The sequence below is a fragment of the Ambystoma mexicanum genome, chromosome 10 (assembly GCF_040938575.1).
Source record: "Ambystoma mexicanum isolate Mex_15411 chromosome 10, UKY_AmexF1_1, whole genome shotgun sequence".
Taxonomy (NCBI): domain Eukaryota; kingdom Metazoa; phylum Chordata; class Amphibia; order Caudata; family Ambystomatidae; genus Ambystoma; species Ambystoma mexicanum.
The window spans coordinates 1,576,898,607-1,576,917,879 of NC_090932.1; the positions used below are offsets into that span (position 1 = coordinate 1,576,898,607).

The following is a 19,273-nucleotide window of genomic DNA, read 5'->3' on the forward strand; positions in this document are numbered from 1 at the left end:
GGCTGTGATCTCTGAAGTAATTTAGAAATACGTTTATCATCGGCTGTTTGCATTGTTCTCAGACTTGGTAGCAGATTTAGAATGTTATGGTGGTTTTGTGGCATTGCAATGGTTTAGGTATCCACAGACAGATGATTAGATGTCACATTAGTTAAGGAGTCACCTTTGATGGGCCCAAGCCTTTTCTTTTGGGGTGTTTTACTCTATGCTTTTGTTTATCTCACTACGGTTTCCATACATGTTTATCTCTATTCTATATCCAGAATCTTTCCTTCCTTTTTTTCTTTTTTCATATACTGATTTATTTTTTCTTTTGCAACCTATTTTCTTTCCTTTGGCTGTTATTTTTCTCTCTGTTTTTCTATTTTCTGACATCTCCTTTTTCTGGCTATGCTTCTTTTTTTATTTTCTACCTTACCTTTTCCTTTTCCTCCTAATGCCTGTCAGTGAGTCTTTCAATATTTAATAATTTCTTTATTTTGCTTCTTTCTTAATGTTCCCTTTTTTCTCACTCCTTTTTACGTTTACTTTGCTTTAGTCTTTAATTATTTTCTATTTTGTGCCTTTAACAGAGTTCTTCTTTTGTATTTCCTTAACTTCCCCATAGCGTCTCCATTCCTCTTGCCTGTCCTTATTTTTTGTATTTCTAAATTTCTATTAGTCTTGATGTTTTCCTTTGACCCTTTCTTGTTTCTAACTTTCCTTTTTTTCCTTTTTTCTTTATTTGGTTGTTCACTTTTTTCCTAATGTTCATCTTTCTTATTATTTATTTCATATAGCTTCAATCTGTCCATTCCACCTTTTCTATCTTTTGTTCGTGTTTCTATATATTTAACTTATTGTATTCATTTCAGGTTTTCCTTCTTTCTATTTTTCTCACAATATTTATTTCCATAATGTCTCATCTATATATTTAAAAGTGAAAATTTGTGTGTGGGTTTGTCGGGTTTGTGGCAAGAAGCCTTGTTCCTTATACAATTCCAAACAGTTTCACCAGTCTGCACCAAATTTTGCATAGATACCTGTTAAGACGCTCTGGACATTACTGGCTACATGAGTACCCAATTTATTTGTGGGTGTGTGGCCTGCTGACAAAGCCGTAAACCATTTTCACCGGAAGGGAAACAAGAAATGTATGAGAGGCGAATGGACCTGACAGACGAAGGTGAAGGCAGGTAGCATTCCAGATATTTCCGCATTTTTGACACATCAGGTGAAATTACTTTTCCAGAGGATTTTTGCGAGATGGTGCCTGCCGACAAAGCTGTAAACCATATTCACCAGGAAGGGAAAGAAAAAAGGTTGTTTCTCAACTGGTCCCGACACGAGGAACAAAACTGCAGGTTCCAAACCACGTCTCATGGCCCTAGGATGCACGATTTCCAAGAAATTTGCACCGCAATGCACTGCAATGAACTGCACCACACCAGGGTAAGGCGGAACAGTGACCTACAGGATCATTCATTTTCATCAATTAATGAGTGTCATCATATCCGTCTACAGAACCCGTACGGAGAATGGGTACTTTTGCTAGTATGTATTCATTTTGTCTGGCCCTTTCTCATTTTCACCCTCTTTTCTTATTTTATAAAAACTCTAATTTCTTCTATTCTTTTATTTGCAATTTCCATCTTTTCTCTAGTCAATTCCTCCTTCCTTTCTATTATTCATTATTTTTTGTTCTTGCATTCTTGTCTGAATTCCTTTACTGTCATTTCTATGTTTTCCATTTATCCATTTCTTTTTTTCTCTTGGTCTCTCTCCTATATCCATATTCCTTTCTCCTTTCTGCCTTTTCCTCTTTTCTATTTGTTTTCTAAATAATGTTTCCATATTCTATTTGTTCGAATATTTTGGCGTTTCTCTTTTGACTGTTTTCCACTTCCCCAAACCCTTATTTGTATTTCCATCGTCCTGTCCCAATGGTATATAGTTTTTTCTTTCTTGTCTTCCATTATTGATTGTTTTCTTTCCTTTATGCTTTCTCCCCTTCTTCCCTTTGTGGTTACTTTTCCACATTTCGTTATTTTCTCCTTTTTCTTTACACATGCTCTGCTTCTCTTTCCATAAAGTGAACCTTTTCTTTGCTTTTTTTCTTGTGGAAGACACTCTCTAATATCATAAGTCATAATCGACGAGCACAAACCTCTTTGAGAAATAACACCCACAATGCACATTTACAGGTAAGTGGTTTAATAAATAAGTGTTCCTCCTGTTGCATTCTTCTTGTTGCTTTTGAAAATAGCATATTCCAATCCATTGACAAGTTCCACACAGTGTGCTGATTTCATGTCCATGTTGCAGTCTCTAACTCAGAACCTTGTAGACATTATCTGCTCATTATTGGAATTCTGTGCTCGGCCCAGGACATGCTGACGTGGGAATTTTAACTTGCGGAAAACCTCTGTGACTTCCAGGACTGACTTCCCCTTCGTCTCAGGGAGAAACATGAAGCAAAATATGACTGTGAGAACAATGCAGACCAAGAAGACGAGGAAGCAGTACTGCCTCAGGCCGACCTGAAAAGACAGAAACAAGGGGTGCTGTTAGTAAGTCGCCGTCAGGGATTCAAGAGAGTGCTGCCTATCACACTACCAAAGTCGTGGACATGGATTTCACTTCTTGTGTGTCTCTTCCCTACATTTCTGATGCAGACATTACACCAGGGGTCTGCAAGCTTTGGATAACCAGATGTGTTGTACTACAACTCCCAGCAGCCCTGGCTAGCATAGCAAATGGAGAGGAATCAAGGAAGTTGGAGTCCAAAACATCTACAGAGTCGCAGGTTGCAGACAAATGCATTACACCCTCTCAGTATGTCTCTGCTTGACTGGCTCTAATATCCCTTTAGATAAGTCCTCATAACGCAATGGCGCCTACTTAATGAGATGCCACGGACCACTTATACCAGGAGGTTCCAGCCTATGGCTTTCAAGATGTTTTGATCTATGATTCCCTTAATGCTACGCAATTGACAATTAAGCTAATGGGAGCTGTAGTCCAAAGCATCTGGAGAGCAAGGGGTTGCAGACCCCTGACTTACACAGCAGTGGTGATGTCCCCACGATGGATTCCAATATTTGTGCAAAGGTTGGCCATAGTTCAGATTGCACGATTGCCACCTGTACTTGCATGATTGCTTCCCCAGAATAAATATGGCTTTCAATGGCTGAATGGTGACCCAGATTTACAAACCACCTTAGGTCAGCATTTGGCTTTTTTAAAAAAAAATCTAATGTTGCTTTCTGATACATTGCTAATTCTTTTAATCAAAAATGTCATTGCAAAAGTCGTGCTGATCCATCTGAAAGGAACACGAGAACAAAGAATCACACAAATTATTTTTGTTTACAGTTTATCGATAGAGTGTTTATTAAATATGAATTCACTTTAGGAAAAAAAACTGTTTGGCGCTGGCTGAATATTTATCCAGTCATTTGGTATGTGGCCGAATGGTCAATGCACTGTAGGGTATGCCCCTATATACCCCTATAGAGTAATACCATCTCTTGCCTTCTTACTGGCAAAGCTCTTCCCCTCTGCTTTCCTGGTCATCCCGCTGACTTTCTGTTACACTATTTGGCCACATTGACACCTTGAGATGGAAAACCCTTGACTGATCCCTAGGAACACTAGGACAGACCGGTGCCCCCAGAAAAACCAGTGGGTCTGGGGCAGAGTCAGTCACACATGTGTTTGGGAAACTGTGATAAAGAATGAGGAGCCCAGGTATGGACAAACGAAAGGCATGCAATACAAATACAAGAGCTAAAGGAATCTATCACTGAGAAGGAGCAGCTTGGGCCATTAATTCTAGACCACTGGGAACGCCTCAGGGAAGAAATCCTACATTTATATTTTAATTTTTTTAATGTAGTCTGTTTTAATCTATCGAATGAAGCCAATTTAATGCAATCTAACCCAGAGATTAAAAATGCACTGCTCCCAAAGAGACCCACACAACTGGGGTTCCGGGTTCCTTGTTGCCCTGTGCAGAGTGGGCATATTGAAAGGCCCAGAGCTGGGATGGGCTCCGAGTAGGGATGGGCCTCGGAGTAGAAATGGGCATCAGGACAGAGGTGGGCCTTGATAGAGGGATGTGCTTCAGGACATTGCAATGTATAACAGAAACAATGGCAACCATAGTGCAGAAATGTTCTCAACTTATTAACTTTCAAGGTCTTTTTTACTTAAATAGGATCAGTGTGATTTGGCTGTGGCATTGTTCGTGGTGGAATTGTCCGTAGTCTTATTAACTTTCATGGTCTTGTGCGACTTAATTATAGCTCACATACAGAAACATCTCTCAAGCACATTGTGCCACTTTGTGTAGTTTCATACAGCCTCTATGGGTCTATGGATCTCTCGAGAGGTCGCTCTGAGGAACGGCAGGGCCTACAGCCTTAGAATATGTATCACAACTGCAGTCAATATTTCTTACATGGTATAGCCCAAAGAGGCTGACAGCAAAGCTGAACCGTGTTTTACTTACCACAATGTATGGGAAGGCCATCCCGACCACATACAGGCCCATCCAGTTCAGGGAGCCCACGACCACAAGGGCTGCAGCTCTGGAGGTCTGAGTGAAAATCTCAACGCAGATGGCCAAGGTGACGCCAGCTAAAGGGGGGAAACAACAAGTCTCTTTGAGTTGGATGCACCATAAGAAAATGAAGAGGGCAGCATCGAAATGTATCACTGAAAGCTGTTGCTAGGCCTAACACCACCATGTGTCTTCAATTAGGGAGATAAAGCTCAGATAAGGGTGAGTTCGGGAGCAGCAGGTAATACACAATTATAGATGTGTAGATCAAGAACATTCAAATACGAAAATATATCACACTAGCCAGGTTCCCAGGAATATCATTGAGTGAAGCTCCAGTGAATGTGACTGATAATCCATTATTCGACTGTAAAGTCACCAGGAAAATTACATAAAAAAACAATTAAAACATTCATAAAAATCATTATGTCATGAGTCCAATAAAATACAACAATTACAAATCGTCTCTCCATTTCTACCTAGCTAGCCATTTTCCTAGCTATCCACATACACATGCACTGCTCCACTAGTCCAATAACATACAAGCATCATTGAATCGGCTAGACACGTCCTGACAAGCTGTCCAAAGATGAGATCTGTGTATGAATGTTATTTCTCCCAAGTTTGGTGTTGATTTAGAATATATCACCAATGAAATCTTCTGGCTGAGATGTCTGTCTGGACGTAATTATTGACATTACACAGGTCTGGAAGAGTGTAGTTACATACCTGTGGAAATTCGAGGAAGAAGTTAAATCGATAGTAGATCTGCAGTCCTCTTTCCAATGCAGGGAAGCTAATTCCAGATCTGTGTTTCTCTCTCTTTTTGGTTGGCTATCATTAAAGTGTAGCTCTTATTTGTATAAGGGATTTTGGTTTTATTCATTAAGTTAATGTGATAGTTTAAGTTTATTGTTGAATTTCCTTCCTCTATTAATTGTGATTAACTGTGATTGTGTTTTCTAATGTTTTGCTGTGTATTTCTTTTAGTATGCATGTGTATGTTTATATATATATGTGATTTGTGTGAAAGTGTTATAACTATATGCACAATAAAAATAAATAAAACAATTAAAAGACATAATTCCAATTCTCCATAGCTTGCAATTTTCTAACTATAAACACATGAACAAAACATAAAATAGCTTATTGTAAGATTGCAGTCCTTGTCGGTTTCGTTTTACTATTCCGGCGATATCTTATATGTGCCAAAAAAGTTATATATTCACCCAGAATCTGCACCCTTGATGCTTTTATTGCGACTGCTGCAATTTTAAAGGTAAGTTTACTCGTAGAAAAGCACTTTAGTGGGTTGCGCTCCTGTTATAAGTATTATAGACACATAATTATTGATTTACCTTGAAGTTTATTTGTTCTTATGTATGTTGATACACATATTTGTGTTGCAATTTGCATAGCATAGGTCAAAATTCCATAAACAAATATTTTTCTCCAATTGCATTGACATTCATGCAACTACAGATATATTTCTCTCTTTGTTTGCATTATTATTCGTGCAGGTTTTGTAACAACATTCAATTTACCACAATTAACAATGTCTTTCTAAGTTGCATTAACTTTCATGTAACACAAGATTTCGTTTTTCACCTTTCATTCCTTGTATATGAATTTATTTCCCTCAACACGTGTTGTCCCACAGTATGTGACTGTGGTTCTTCAGGAGATATACTAAGTAGAAAGTGTAGAAAAAAACAAAAATCAAAAATATATAGAAGTTGAATGATTTAAAAGGGGGGGTGGGAGAATGAATTTAACAGTGTATACAGCATATTTGGCTCACTCAACTAAAATAGTTTCTTCCTGGTTAAGAATGTTGATATTTATCTCACTTTCTGGATTCGTATATATTTTATTCCTTCCATACAATATTTAATGTACTTAGATCTGGAGCTACAATTTGTTTCCCAAAGCTACATAACCTTGATGTATCTATTGGCAGGGGAATCTATTTGGTTTTTGACTTCCTGGTTAAGTATTTAAGAAGAGTAAAAAATTAGCATTCCCTAACTATTCTCCATATAATTTACCTTTGAACTTCTTGTTCTTCTCCTCAGTGCAGTTGTCTCTAGATCTGCGCCAGGATCCGTGCTGACTGTTTCTCTAATTTTCACTGTTTATGAAGCCCGCGGTCGCGTAACGTATGACGTCATAGCATTACGTGGCGCGATGATGTCGCGCGTCATGCAAAAACGGCAGGCAGCCATTATAGAATGTTTACTTGGGGCTAATTGTCTCAACAACTGTGTACATTTTACAAAAAGATATTTAAATAAAAAAATAGCCGTACTACATGAAAAAAGTCCATATTATAAAAACCAAGAAAAGAAAAAAGAAGGAAAAAGATAAACAGAGAAAGATAAAACAAACACGAGAGGTGGCATGAACAAAAAGGAGAAAATGCACAAGGTTAAAAGCATGAAAAACATTTGGTGAAATAGAATTACAGTATATAGAATTATTTGCAGATAACTTTTTACAGCATTTTTATGGTATCTATTTGAATCAAACTGTATTCAATATATGTATACATTATGGTCATTAAGAGTCATTGAAGCAAAGTTCTAAGTGTTATAACCAATAAGACACCTCAAGTTCTGAATTCAGGCCGCAGTGGCACGTGTCCAGAGTACAGATCCATTTTGCTTCTCTCCTTCGTAGTAGAAGCTCTCTGTTTCCTCCTCTATCTGGTGTGTCAACTCTTTCTAGGCCAAGACATTTTATGTTTTTGATTTCTGTTAGTTGGTGTTCTTGAGTATAATGTATTGCCATAGGGTATCTGGTGTCTCCATTTTTGATGGCTCTCAGATGTTCTTGAAGTCTGATTTTGAATGATCTAATGATACTTCCAACATATTTTTTCCACAAATATAAATTATTGCATAAATTACATATTTTGTATTGCAGTTGATGTATTATTTATTTTTTTGAGTTCTTCCATTTGGAAGCATCATTTCCTTTGTTCCATTTTCTATTTGAGTACAAATTCCACAATTGCCACATCTGTGGGTTCCTGTTGGTGCTGACACTTTTAAAAATTGACTTAGGCTGTCAGTTCTGTCTTCTTTGAGGTGACTAGGACTAATTTTCTGTTTCAAAGTTGGTGCTTTACTCTAAATTATCCTTGGTTTGACTTCTATGCTTTGTTTAATTGTTTCGTCCGTTTGTAAGATATTCCAATGTTTTTTCAAAAGTTTATTTAGGACAAATGCTTCACTGTTATAAGTGGTAATGAAGTCTACTTTTGTCTGTGTATTTTTCAATTTTGGTTTATTTGTTAACAAGCTTGTTCTTGGTATTTTTTCGGCTTTTTTTATTGCTCTATCCACTTCTTCTGTTTTGTATCCTCTCATTATAAACTTTTCTTTGAGATTTAGTACATGCTCTTCGAATTTGTCTTTAAAACATAAAATACCAGTTAGTTTGCACAGAGCAGATAAGACATGGGCAAATTGGAAGGAGGACAGAGATGGCAATAATCAACATCAGGTGTGACATTGTTAGGTCTAAAGTGTTAACAATAGATGTGTTCTTAGCCAGGCTCGGTGAATGCACTCGGACACAACATGGGTTACTACCAGATCATGCAATTTTTACGAATACAGGGATTGGCGTTGCTTAAAGTGCGAACATCTTGCAGTACAAGCAGGAGTTTGAGGGAGTTCGTTCTTAGGTATTTCAACCATTCACACAAAAACAGAAAGTGGGCAATGCCTTCATTAACTGCACCCCATAATAGACAATTGCCAGCTGATGCATTTTTCCATTTGTTGTGTGTGTTCCCGTACCCTGAAATATCCCATTCTAAATTCTCTGTACAGGGCACGGGAATAGTTTGGAGCAATCATATCCAGGTAGGGCTCATACACAGCCATCTGTTTAGATGCCAAGTAACCCATGCCCGAGGCAAACATGCTCCCTTCATGTATTGGCCCTCAGTGTTACCCAGGCCCTTTTCATCTCAAATTTCTTAGGTTTTGTAATCCGAATTGGAAGCTTGAGTTGTCAGTGATGTCACTTGAAACCCTAGGCTAGAATGCACCTTGGTGTTGGCAGGTACCAATGTATCCTCTATCACACCATGACGTTTCTCACAGCACCCCTAACAGGAACACTATATCTGGAATACTATTACCCCTTTTCAACCTCATCATGAACTGCTAATGTTGCCCTGGACGTGCTGCGTAATTCCAGGATGGATGAAGGAGAAAAGGGGACTTGGATCATTTCAAGCACTGCCGGCAGAGGATATTAAGCTATGGGCTATGGGGAACAGGCAACCAGACATTCATGGACCTCAAAGGTGTGTGAGCTCCTACCTCCAACCTCCCTAAAGATGACCCTGGTGGCGGCTGGTGAATTTTACCACTGGGAGGGTGTCGAAAATACCCCCTTATTAGTGAGAGCGACCAAGCATAGGGAGGGAGCTAAGGAGGGTTTCGAGGTGGGATTTTCATCCTAAAAGCAGGTTTAAAATAATAGATTGAAATGCTGGATTTTACAGCACACTTTTTGTGAAAATTCAGTAAAAAGCCTCACAATTTACAAAAACATAAACCCATTCAATAGGTATCAAATCACCAACAGGACACCCACGCATTTTCCAACACCTTTTCATAATATCTGTGTCCACAATATATGCCTGCATTGCCAATGTAAAGCACCTGTTCATGTTACCTTTGCCAATATGTGCCAGCCCTTCCACTGAATAGGGCAGGTACATGATGCCTGTGCCCATATTATATATATCATCATTGGCATAGCAAAACACTTTCATGATGCCTGCGCTCACCCTTTATGCAAGCATGTTGCCACTCCACTATAAGAAGCCTTTGTATTGCTAGCTGTGTCCTTATATGTAAGTATTGTCCCTTTAATAACTCAATCATGTTGACTATGCCCATTCTTTTTATTGTGATATTTGTTTTATTTTATTGAACATTTGGTAGGTGCTTCTACAACAGAATTGTGCTTCAAAGTGCCACAACGCTAAATGGGAGGAGAACAAGGGAGAAAAAAAACAATTGAAAAAACAGTAAATATACAGTCATGGTCCTACTAGGCCTTGTGGTATTCAAACGTGCAAGTGCAATGAAGAGAAGTGCAGGAGATAGGGATGGGTGGGGGGGCAAGGAATGGACACGTACTGGTGGGGGGCCCAGCAGGGAAGTGCAATGGGGAGCCAAGGAGGAAGCCTCAGACTAAGTGCTAGTTTGGGCCATTCCCCTCCCAGTGCAGTGGGGGGGTGGTGCTGATGTTGAATGGGTATAGTGGTTGTTCATACCCAACCTTACACATACAACAATAGTAAAACCTTTACATTTCAAAATTAAAAACGGTCATGATCATGAATTAACACAATCAAAGTTATAAGTCATAAACAAAGGAAAGGAAAAACAATACACAATTAGTGTAATTTCAGCTTTCGTACAATAATAATCCCTAGCAATCAGAAAGGTCACCGTTATCTCCACCTAATTCTAAACCAAGCCTGCATATTTCAAAATTGTAACCAGTGAAATAGTCACTACTGTTTGTTCCCCTCTCGAAATTTGACTAATGAAGTTTAGAAAATATCTCAGAAATTGCTTGTGCCAATAAGAATTGGATAATGTTTGTAAGTACATCAGGATTACCCCCAATGGCGTATCATGAGTGGCCAGACTCTTGTACAGTTTCATAGACCCCATTTTTGATTTTGCTAGCATACATTCATGGTCAAATAGGCATTTTTTCACAGCCATTGGATTGCTGATCAGGTCATCTACTGTCGAGTCACAACTAGCCAGCACTTGGTCAGCACATATTCTAAAATGAGTTGTTTCATTATCTCTGCATGGTCAGAATATAAACATCCCACTTGAGGGACTAACAGTTTCCTGTCCATCATCAGGATCCTCCATCCCAACTGGGAACCCAAACATTCTAAGCCCAACTCAAACCATGAGGCTCCCATAGGAAGACAGTTTGGCAAATTCCGGGCTCACTTGCAAACTCTAGACTCCACCTTTTCATAATTCAGAGCCCTTGTATTTTTTGCCTATTTCCGTACCGTACAGCAGCTTTGGCATGGCCTTCATTTTATAATAGTTTAGCAGAGGACGTATAGAGAAGCGACAGAGCTTAAAGTTGATTTTCTTCATTTGGGCTGATATTTGCATCTCCTTGGACTTAATACACTACATTAAGATACCAACATTATCCGCAGTGTCCAATCCAAAGCCCAAATAAGTGAAACCTTTATACGGATTCACCCTCAAGCTTCCCATATTCCAGGTATAGCCCATGTGCTTTTTGATATTATTATTATTGAACCTGATAATCCATCTTTTGTTCCCCATTAACAATAAGTTAATTTTTAGCAGAATATTCCAATATCAGGTCCAACTGCCGCTGTAGGCCACCAGGGTCTCTGTCAAAGAGAATCACGTCATATGCAGAGGTAAGGTAAGGTACAGGCAAAGTGGATATCCTGGGTGGTGCAAAATAAGATTTTGACAAAAATTCTCCCAGGTCTGACAGGTAATGTTTGAACAGGCAGGAAGCCAACACGCAGCTCTGTCAGAGTCCCGTTCGACTTGGGAATCGCTCCATCAGGGCTCCCAGTACATTCAACCGAACCTGTAGAAAAGTAGAATTGTGTAAGTGGACTAAAATCGAGAGAAGGGCAGGAGTAATCTGCCAATCTTTTAACTTCTGCCACAGATTAGGATTTATGAAGACAAACCCTTGAGAATAGTCAATTTCTACAATATAAACGGGTGAGCTACCAATCCTCATTGACTCTAACTTCAAACAATTGACTACAAAACCTTTGAAATCATTGGCCAGCCCCCTCCGGTAAATGGTTTTGTACTTTTGCAGGCAACCGGTGGAAGATGCCAGTTCCCTAAACACCAAACCCGCAAAGATTTTACTTTCACAGTCAAGAAGGGAGACATGGAGATAGTTAGATGGGCTATTCCTATCCCCCTTCTTGTCCATGGGGAACTAGCACTGCGAGTTTCCAGGAGGGAGGAGTTACTCCTGTCATTATTATTTCTGAGAACAGAATAAATAGGATCAGAGGAAACAGAGGATCTTCTTTAAAACCGCATTAGGTAGGCTGTTAGGGCCTTGATGTCGAGGCTTTTCTCATTATAACCTCAATTGCCTCAACTGAATTGACAGAAACCAGCGAGTATCCTGTCTGTCGAAAGGAATAATGTTCTCCGACTCCCTGTAGAGATACTGTCACGCTTACCTCTGGTGCCCTGCAGGAGTGCCTGGTCTGGTCTGTACTGATGCGCCGCCCCCTAGCTAGCTGCCTTCACCCAGCCACTCCTTCCCTCACTGGTCGATTGGGGATTAACTCCCAGGGGACAGTGAGGTTGGGAGGGACCTGGGTGGTTTCGGGACTTTGGGTCTGTATTGTTTTGGGGGTCAGGGTGACCTAAAGGTAAGTACAGGGTCAATATAAGCATAGTACCTTCCCTTCTGCCCCTCCCCTCCAGACCCTGGGTTGGCTGGCTGGCGCGAAGCAACAGCTGCTCACTGCATTGCTTGTGACTACGGTCGCAGTCCTCTAGTCCGTATCATCCTCCAGTTACTTCACTAAAGGTGTGTGGTCCGGGCCGGCTGTGACACACAGGAAACAAAGGTGAACAGGTAAGTCTTGATTTAAACTTGGCAACAGGTAAGTCTTGGTTAAACACGAGTATCCAACTTGCTGCGCTTGCAAACTTGGTCTGAGCTTAGTTTCACAATGTCTTGGCCGACACCGCGATGAAATGCTGATGGAACAGAGGTGGACTCAATGTGCAGGTGAGCACACTAGGCACTGGGACGAACGGTGGTCGAAGAACGGAATGGGATCTCTAACGCTGTTGCTTTGCCTTTCAGGTCCTTGGATGCTGCGGGAAGACCCCAGTCGGAAAATGAGGAAGGACCAAGATGAGCGGAGATGAAACACCAATGTCCAAGATGAGCAGGAGATAAGGAACCAATGTCCAAGATGTGCAGCCCCACCGGTAGACTCTGGGTGCTGTTCGGAAGAAACAAAAAAGAACACAGATACCGAGCCTTTACGCAAGGGCGTGGATCCTTGTTTCAGGTGAGTTTCCTCAGGTGAGTTTCCACTGCTTTCCATCCATGTAAAGTTGTCAGTATATGCACTGAAAGCAGGAGCGGTAAGCGAGACACTGTTCTTACAAATACCAGAAAAAACGCTAAGCACAGGGTGCGTTCCGGGGTGTGGTCTTATAGCCTTGGGCCACGCCCTGTCAGCGTTAGACTGCCAGGGGCGTTGGTTCTTCGCGCCTGCTCAGCGCTCCTTTGCCCGTGCCAGGCGTTTTCTCTCTCTCTTGGTAGGTGCACTGGTGCAGATTGTGGCCTTGCTCCATTCTATCCCCTTACGCCAGCCAGCCACCATACTTGTCCACCACCTCCCTACTCTATCACGGGGGAATACCCTTCTCCCTTGGGCCCGACCGCGTTGGGTCCGTAATGGGATTGTGACAGATACAAAAAATGTTTTACCCAGAGTTATTCAGGAATAGGGTTACTTAATACACATTCTGTTGGTGTGTTCATCCTGTTAATCACCTCCCAAAAATGTTGGGCGTCGTTCTTAGTCAATATTTAAAGCATTTTTTCCAATACTTTTTGAAATAAGATGAATTCGACCCTTTAACCCCGTTCTTGTATGTCTGTCTTTATTGCCTAATGTTTTCCTTATATTCTGTGACAGTCAGTATCATAATGTGCACGCCATTCTCCTCCCCCAAGAAATTTGCAAAGATTTCAGACAGCTTTCGAATAAAAAAAAGAATAAAATGTAGGCATTTTCTGCCTCTATTTGATTTCATTCGAATGTTTCTGCGGAATCCAATCCTAACTCGTTAGCAAGATGTTTTTATGTAAATTGCAGAGGTAAGCAGCGTGAAGATCACCCAGTATCATAACGTGCACGCCATTCTCCTCTCCCATAAAAGTTGCTAAGATTTCAGACGCCTTTCCCAAAAAGGCCCATTGGCTGCTACATCAAGAGTTCGTGTGAATATTCACAAGGAGGATAGGTTTAGCCAAGATCGATTCCTTCAATGTAATTTTACCAACCAACAGACCATATATGATGTTTAATACAACCTTGCTATTGTCTAGGATGGTATTCTTAATAACTACTATGAGACCCCCCCTCATGCTTGGCCACCCATGCCCTTAGAGGCCTTCTGCTGCTCAATGGTGTAACCGTCCGAAACGATCGACTCTGTCAGCCATAACACCCGCAAAAGTATTATGTCAAATTTATATAGGATCTTTGTTCTTTCCTCATGCTAAAAAGCTGTTAAATCCGAAGAGTTCCAACTCAGTATGACTAACTTCCTGAGGGCAGAGAAGGCAACTAAAGCCCTATATTATTATCACACAATTTCCTGAATGATCTTCCCAGTGATTCCTGCAGCCATTTCCAATCTTGTTGTCCACTACTGGGCAGCATGGACTGTAAATTCCAGCACCCTTCTCTTCTGTTGCCCCACAATGCAAGTTACTTTCAAAGCGGGACAAGAGCCCAAATTATAAGAGACAAGTCCCCTCAATGGGCCCTAATCTATTGAGTCAAAATCTCCCCAAATCATTGCATCCTGGATCGTAGCCCAGCATTCGGAAGGAATCCATTTCTACCAAGATCATCCATACAAGTGACTGAGATTTAAAGTCCATTTGAACATAATCACCTCTGTCATTGTAAGGATAATAAGCCCTGTCAATGTCTTGCAATACTAAAAGGCGCAGCTGGGGGATTTCATGTAGCGGATTCATCCCATTCAACCTGTTCAACAGGATGAGGTTGCTATCCTTCTCCAGTCTCTCCCAAAAAGTCTTGTAAGCTTGGCAGGAAGTGAAGGCTTCCTAGGAGCCAACTGGCCCTGTAAGACCTGTGACAATAGGGTGGCAGAGGGAACCCAGATCTTTATGTTTCCCTGTTGGAGCCGTGGGCGGTCCACGTAGGGCCCTCCTGATGAAATACATGTGGAATAGTAGCCTGCTGTAAAACTTTGTAATGGTCTCCCAAGATAGTTTCACAGAGTTGATCATCATGAGAGGCACACAATGTTACATTTTTTCGTATCAAGGTGATGTTGAAAACATGACTACCTTTTGTGTTCTTTTTTGTTGTTAATTTTTCGCTTTCGATCACCCTCAAAGTTTTACACAAATATTGAACTCAGGCAAAAACTCAACGGCTCCCAAGATATTACATTGTAGACCAATCCCCATTTTAAATGTCTCAGCTTCATTTGCTTTCTGTGTTTGGGTTTGCCTAGGCTTGCTGCCGCCAAACGTGAACATAGGGTAACTGCGTGCTCCTGGGCTCGATCGATCGTCATCATACTTTTCACATTGAGACCCCATTTCCTTTAGTTATGTAACCGTATTACTCACTACAACAGTGTAGTCATATGATCTTCCAACAGGGAGGCCCTTATGGTTGTGGCCTGACAGGATCTTTGAGACTCTCTGCCACCACCTTGTTCAAGAGAACTGGCATCCATAATTGTATTACTAGCCAACGCGGCAGCTACTTCCGTCAAATGGAGATTACAAAGACAGTTCCTAGAATTTAATCTACTGACTTTTTTGTCTTTCTTTCTAGCCCTTCATGTTTTCTTAGTAGCAGGGCCATCAGTAGGTAACGTTACTCCAGTAGCGTGTTCACTACAAAGTTGGTTTGTGATTTTAGCTGGAGCGGAATTGTCGGGAGGTTTCACCCAGGGCCCCATGACACCTGAAATGTCAACTGCAGAATTATAAATCCTTTGCAAGTTGATCTTGATGTTGCTGAATTGAAGGGTATGCGTAACCAGTTCTAATTGGATATTATCGTACATTGACGAAGGTGAGCTCACAACCATATTTTGGACCGATATCTCCGGGGCTGTCAATTGAACCCGAATATCTACTTCTCTCAGTACGTAGTATAAGGACTGATGTTGAGCTGTTGAGCTAATCGCTGTGTCCCCCACAGACAGACCAGTCAATCTATTTGCATGCTCTGTGAGGAAAGAGGGAAAGTCCTCAATCTCAGTTTGAGCATTAAGTTTCACTGGTCCTTTATTAAGCTCCATTTCTTCGTTAGTACCCTGACCGACATGTAAACCCAATTCCAAAAGGATCTGGCCACTTATAAGGTTCTCATATGGAATTGCTATTCTTTTCCCAATTCTTGCTGTTACAGGAAGCCTAAGATCAGTACTCGTAGGTGGTCCTCGTTTCTTAAAATAATCTGGCATTGTTTTTGTAATGCCATTTGGGAGAGGAGTAGATAAGAACCTCACTTGGCCCACTTTCAGGTGTGCTCCTTCCACTCTACCACTCCCTAGGACTGTGACTGGTGATGATGTAATGAAGGCAAACGTAGAGGAACTCCCATCTGGCGTTGTCCTCCCTCAACATCTGCCAGTTCGACAGAAGGGTTCACAATCCCCTCCCGCAGCAGGACTAGACAAGCAGACACCTGAAACTAGAGGAGCAGCCTCCTCCGCATCATGGAGTGACGACCCCCACAAGTCCTATAGTAATGTATTCGGCACCCTTCTCATGGTTCCCCATTGTAGGGTCAAGTAAATAATCAGTTGGAACAGTGAGAGCATGGATGTTCTCTTGCCGGGGCGACCACTGAACTGCACTGTTATAAACCAGGCGCAGCATCAAAGGCAGCTACGTTCAATCAAAAGACTTTGAGGAGTGGATGCTAAGGAAGAGACACAAACACTACCAGCCAGCAGCTCACAGGTACGTTTAGTAGTAGTCCCCTTAAGAAAAGCCGACATGGCCCCCTCTCCATTGTGAGTTGAAAGATCCATATCACCAATCGTCTCTATGAAACCATTTGCAATCAACCCAGAGTCATTCTTGTCCACCTGCAGCGTGTCAACGGTCAAGTAGGCTTCCCTCAAAGCACTTACTCCAAGTAATGGCGGGAGCTTAAATAAGCCAACCAAAGTCATTGGACGGAGGTGTAACTAGAGTAATAATGGGTTGGTTCTGTGACTGTATCTCGGGCTCACCCACCTCACGCTCCCCCATGGTCGGTGAGTCATTCATGATTAATAGGACTTCCTCCACGCCGAAGCCGTCCTCGTCAATTGCTTCTCAAGTTGCAGCACCTTGACATTGTGCAAATAGGTAACTCTTCCAACAAGTCACCAAATAGGGTCAATCAAAAAAGGAGGGCAACTTCTGCAACCATACTTATGACCAATGATTTTGTGAAAGCCGATGCTTCATCGGATCCCCACGGACTGCCACAGACTGCAGCACTCTGGTAGCACTCTGCACAGCGCTCCTTGCCCAGAGGCTCTTTATGTCAGCTGTTCAGGCCAGAATGAAGCGCGGGGTCTTCCCCTACAACACAAGGACGGGTAGAAAGATTCCACCACCTCCAACACTTTAGCATGCCGCTACTGTGATTTTTTCTGTTCAAAACCAGCTCCATGAACACATATGAAATGATAATGTAACTGCCACAGATTGCAGCACTCTGTTAGCAGTCCGTGTGGCACTCTGCATCCGGGCGCTATTTATGTCAGCTATTCAGGCTGGAATGAAGGGTGCATTGTACTGCACCTCAAGGGCTCCTGCCCTACAACACGATGGCAAGTAGGAAGATTCCACCACCCCCAACACTTTAGCACGATGCTACTGTGAATTCCACTGATCAGAACCAGATCCACGAACACATATTAAATGCCACTGCCACAGACTGTAACACTCTGGTAGCACTCCGCCCACTATGCCCAATAATGCCAGTTGTGTGCCAATATATAGTACCAATATATGAAGACATGTTCATGCTGGTTGGGCCAAAATAGGCTAATATTCTCACTGTATAACAACACCCATGTTGGCAGAGTCCAATAATTCCAGTATTACCACTCTCCGAAGACATGTACATCACAGTTCTGCCAATATATGTAAGTATTACCAATGTAATACATGGAAAGAAGGCATTTCTATGCTGGCTGTACACATATTGCCACTGTAAGAGCAAACTAGTGTTGGCAGTGCCCAATAATGCCAGTATAGCCACAGTAAAAACACATATACATGGACAATGAGACAATATATTTCATCATTACCACCTCGAAGGGGCCACCCGTGTTGTCTGTGCCCAACAATTCCAGTGTTGCCACTCAAAGAAGACGACATTTGCATACTGGCTGAGTCAATATAAGCCAGTGTTGCCTTGCAACACACTGTCTTGTAACCAGTAACCCAAAATATGCAAAGATTGCCATTGCAACTCCACTGCCATTTTATTTACCCACATGCACTGCACACTACACACACACACACACATGGATAAACAGTTCATACACATGCCCACACAGGCACACGTGTGCTCACGGAAACAACACTCATGCACCCACACGTTTTCCATTTCACAAGCACCTTTACATGTACCTTTCCCTCCTGGTCTCCGGCCCCGGCCACTCGGCCTGATGATATACACTTTGTCTACACCCAGTAACAGGAAACACAGAGGCAACTTGATTGACACTTCCAGCTCTGAATCCCACATCCACAAGGCCCAGAGGAAAATATGAGGAGAGTATCTGAATAGTTATTCTCTTTGCTTCCTATCAGCTGTGCTCCCTTGTCCCCCTGTTGCATTCAGTGCCTCCATCCCACCTGGGACAGCACTCCAAATTAGCACCTGCAAAGCCACTGTCCCTGCAGGCAGCAGGTGATTAGTATGTTAGGCCCAGTACTCCTAGAAAGGAGAGCGGTGCATGACAAAATAGTAGATGGCTGTGCCCCGTGGCTGCATTGACCCTAGTGGCACCCTGCAGGCCAACAGGTGGGTCTGCGAGCCATCATCTTGGATTACGAGTTGCATTCAAGGGCTGTGGCCCTGATGAACCTCATTGACTTGCCTGGTTCCCATGCAGCCTAGGGGGCCATCTTGTATGCCACATATCCCATAAGGGCTCTTTTTTGTAAACGGTCAAGGGCATTTGTTACCCCTCTGGGCCCTCTTCACTCACCCTAGGGCTAGGACAACCCCAAAATAGCCAACATGTGCCACTTTATAAAAACTTTACAGCCGGGTTCGGCCAGACACTGCTTAAGGTCTGCAGGCCACAATGGCAGCCAACTTAGTATATTTCCCCTTGGCAACCAACCACATTGACTCTCTTTCAGTAACCAATCTGGTTGCACCTTGCTGGGTCCACGGACCCGGGACTGGATCCGTTCAGAATGGGACCTACAGAGCCCAAAGCCCGATCAGATGGCCAAAAGGTTGTATGTGGGTCTGTGGACTGATCCAGGTGAACCCAGAAGTTGCATGGTGTGCGTTGTCCACTTTTGAGAAGATTTAAAATAACCTGCAGGACGGGTTTGCACTACATTTGCAAAACCACACTTTTGGGGCCAAGAGCCCGCTCCTAGCGAAGTGTAGGTTTGATATGAATCTGTCCAGCAGATCGCGCAGCACTGTTTTCTCTATGGGAAGCTAATGGGAAAACCTGCCCCCCTTTCACCCATGAAGAAGCCTCACAAAACGTTCTAGAAATATTCCGAGTTGGGTAAATATTGTTGAACGTTCTATGAAGATTTGTTAATAGGTGCCAAGGTTATGTGCCCCCAAACAATGTTAATATATAGAAGCATATTTTAGTCTGCGCTTTACATATGATGATTATAACAGACATGCACACACACGAC

The 19,273-nt window shown here is 42.0% G+C and overlaps 1 protein-coding gene across 1 annotated transcript in view; it reads right to left on the reverse strand.

Moving 5' to 3' along the window:
- Positions 1-2,157: 2,157 nt before the first annotated feature.
- Positions 2,158-19,273, reverse strand: part of LOC138492615 (solute carrier family 2, facilitated glucose transporter member 11-like) — a 306,936-nt gene continuing 289,820 nt past the window's right edge. Inside the window, exons 11-12 of the mRNA XM_069619908.1 lie at positions 4,493-4,620; positions 2,158-2,519 (exon numbers count right to left, since the gene is read on the reverse strand). Coding sequence (XP_069476009.1) covers positions 2,313-2,519; positions 4,493-4,620 — 335 coding nt within the window. The 3' untranslated portion in view covers positions 2,158-2,312. The remainder of the gene's footprint in view (positions 2,520-4,492; positions 4,621-19,273) is intronic.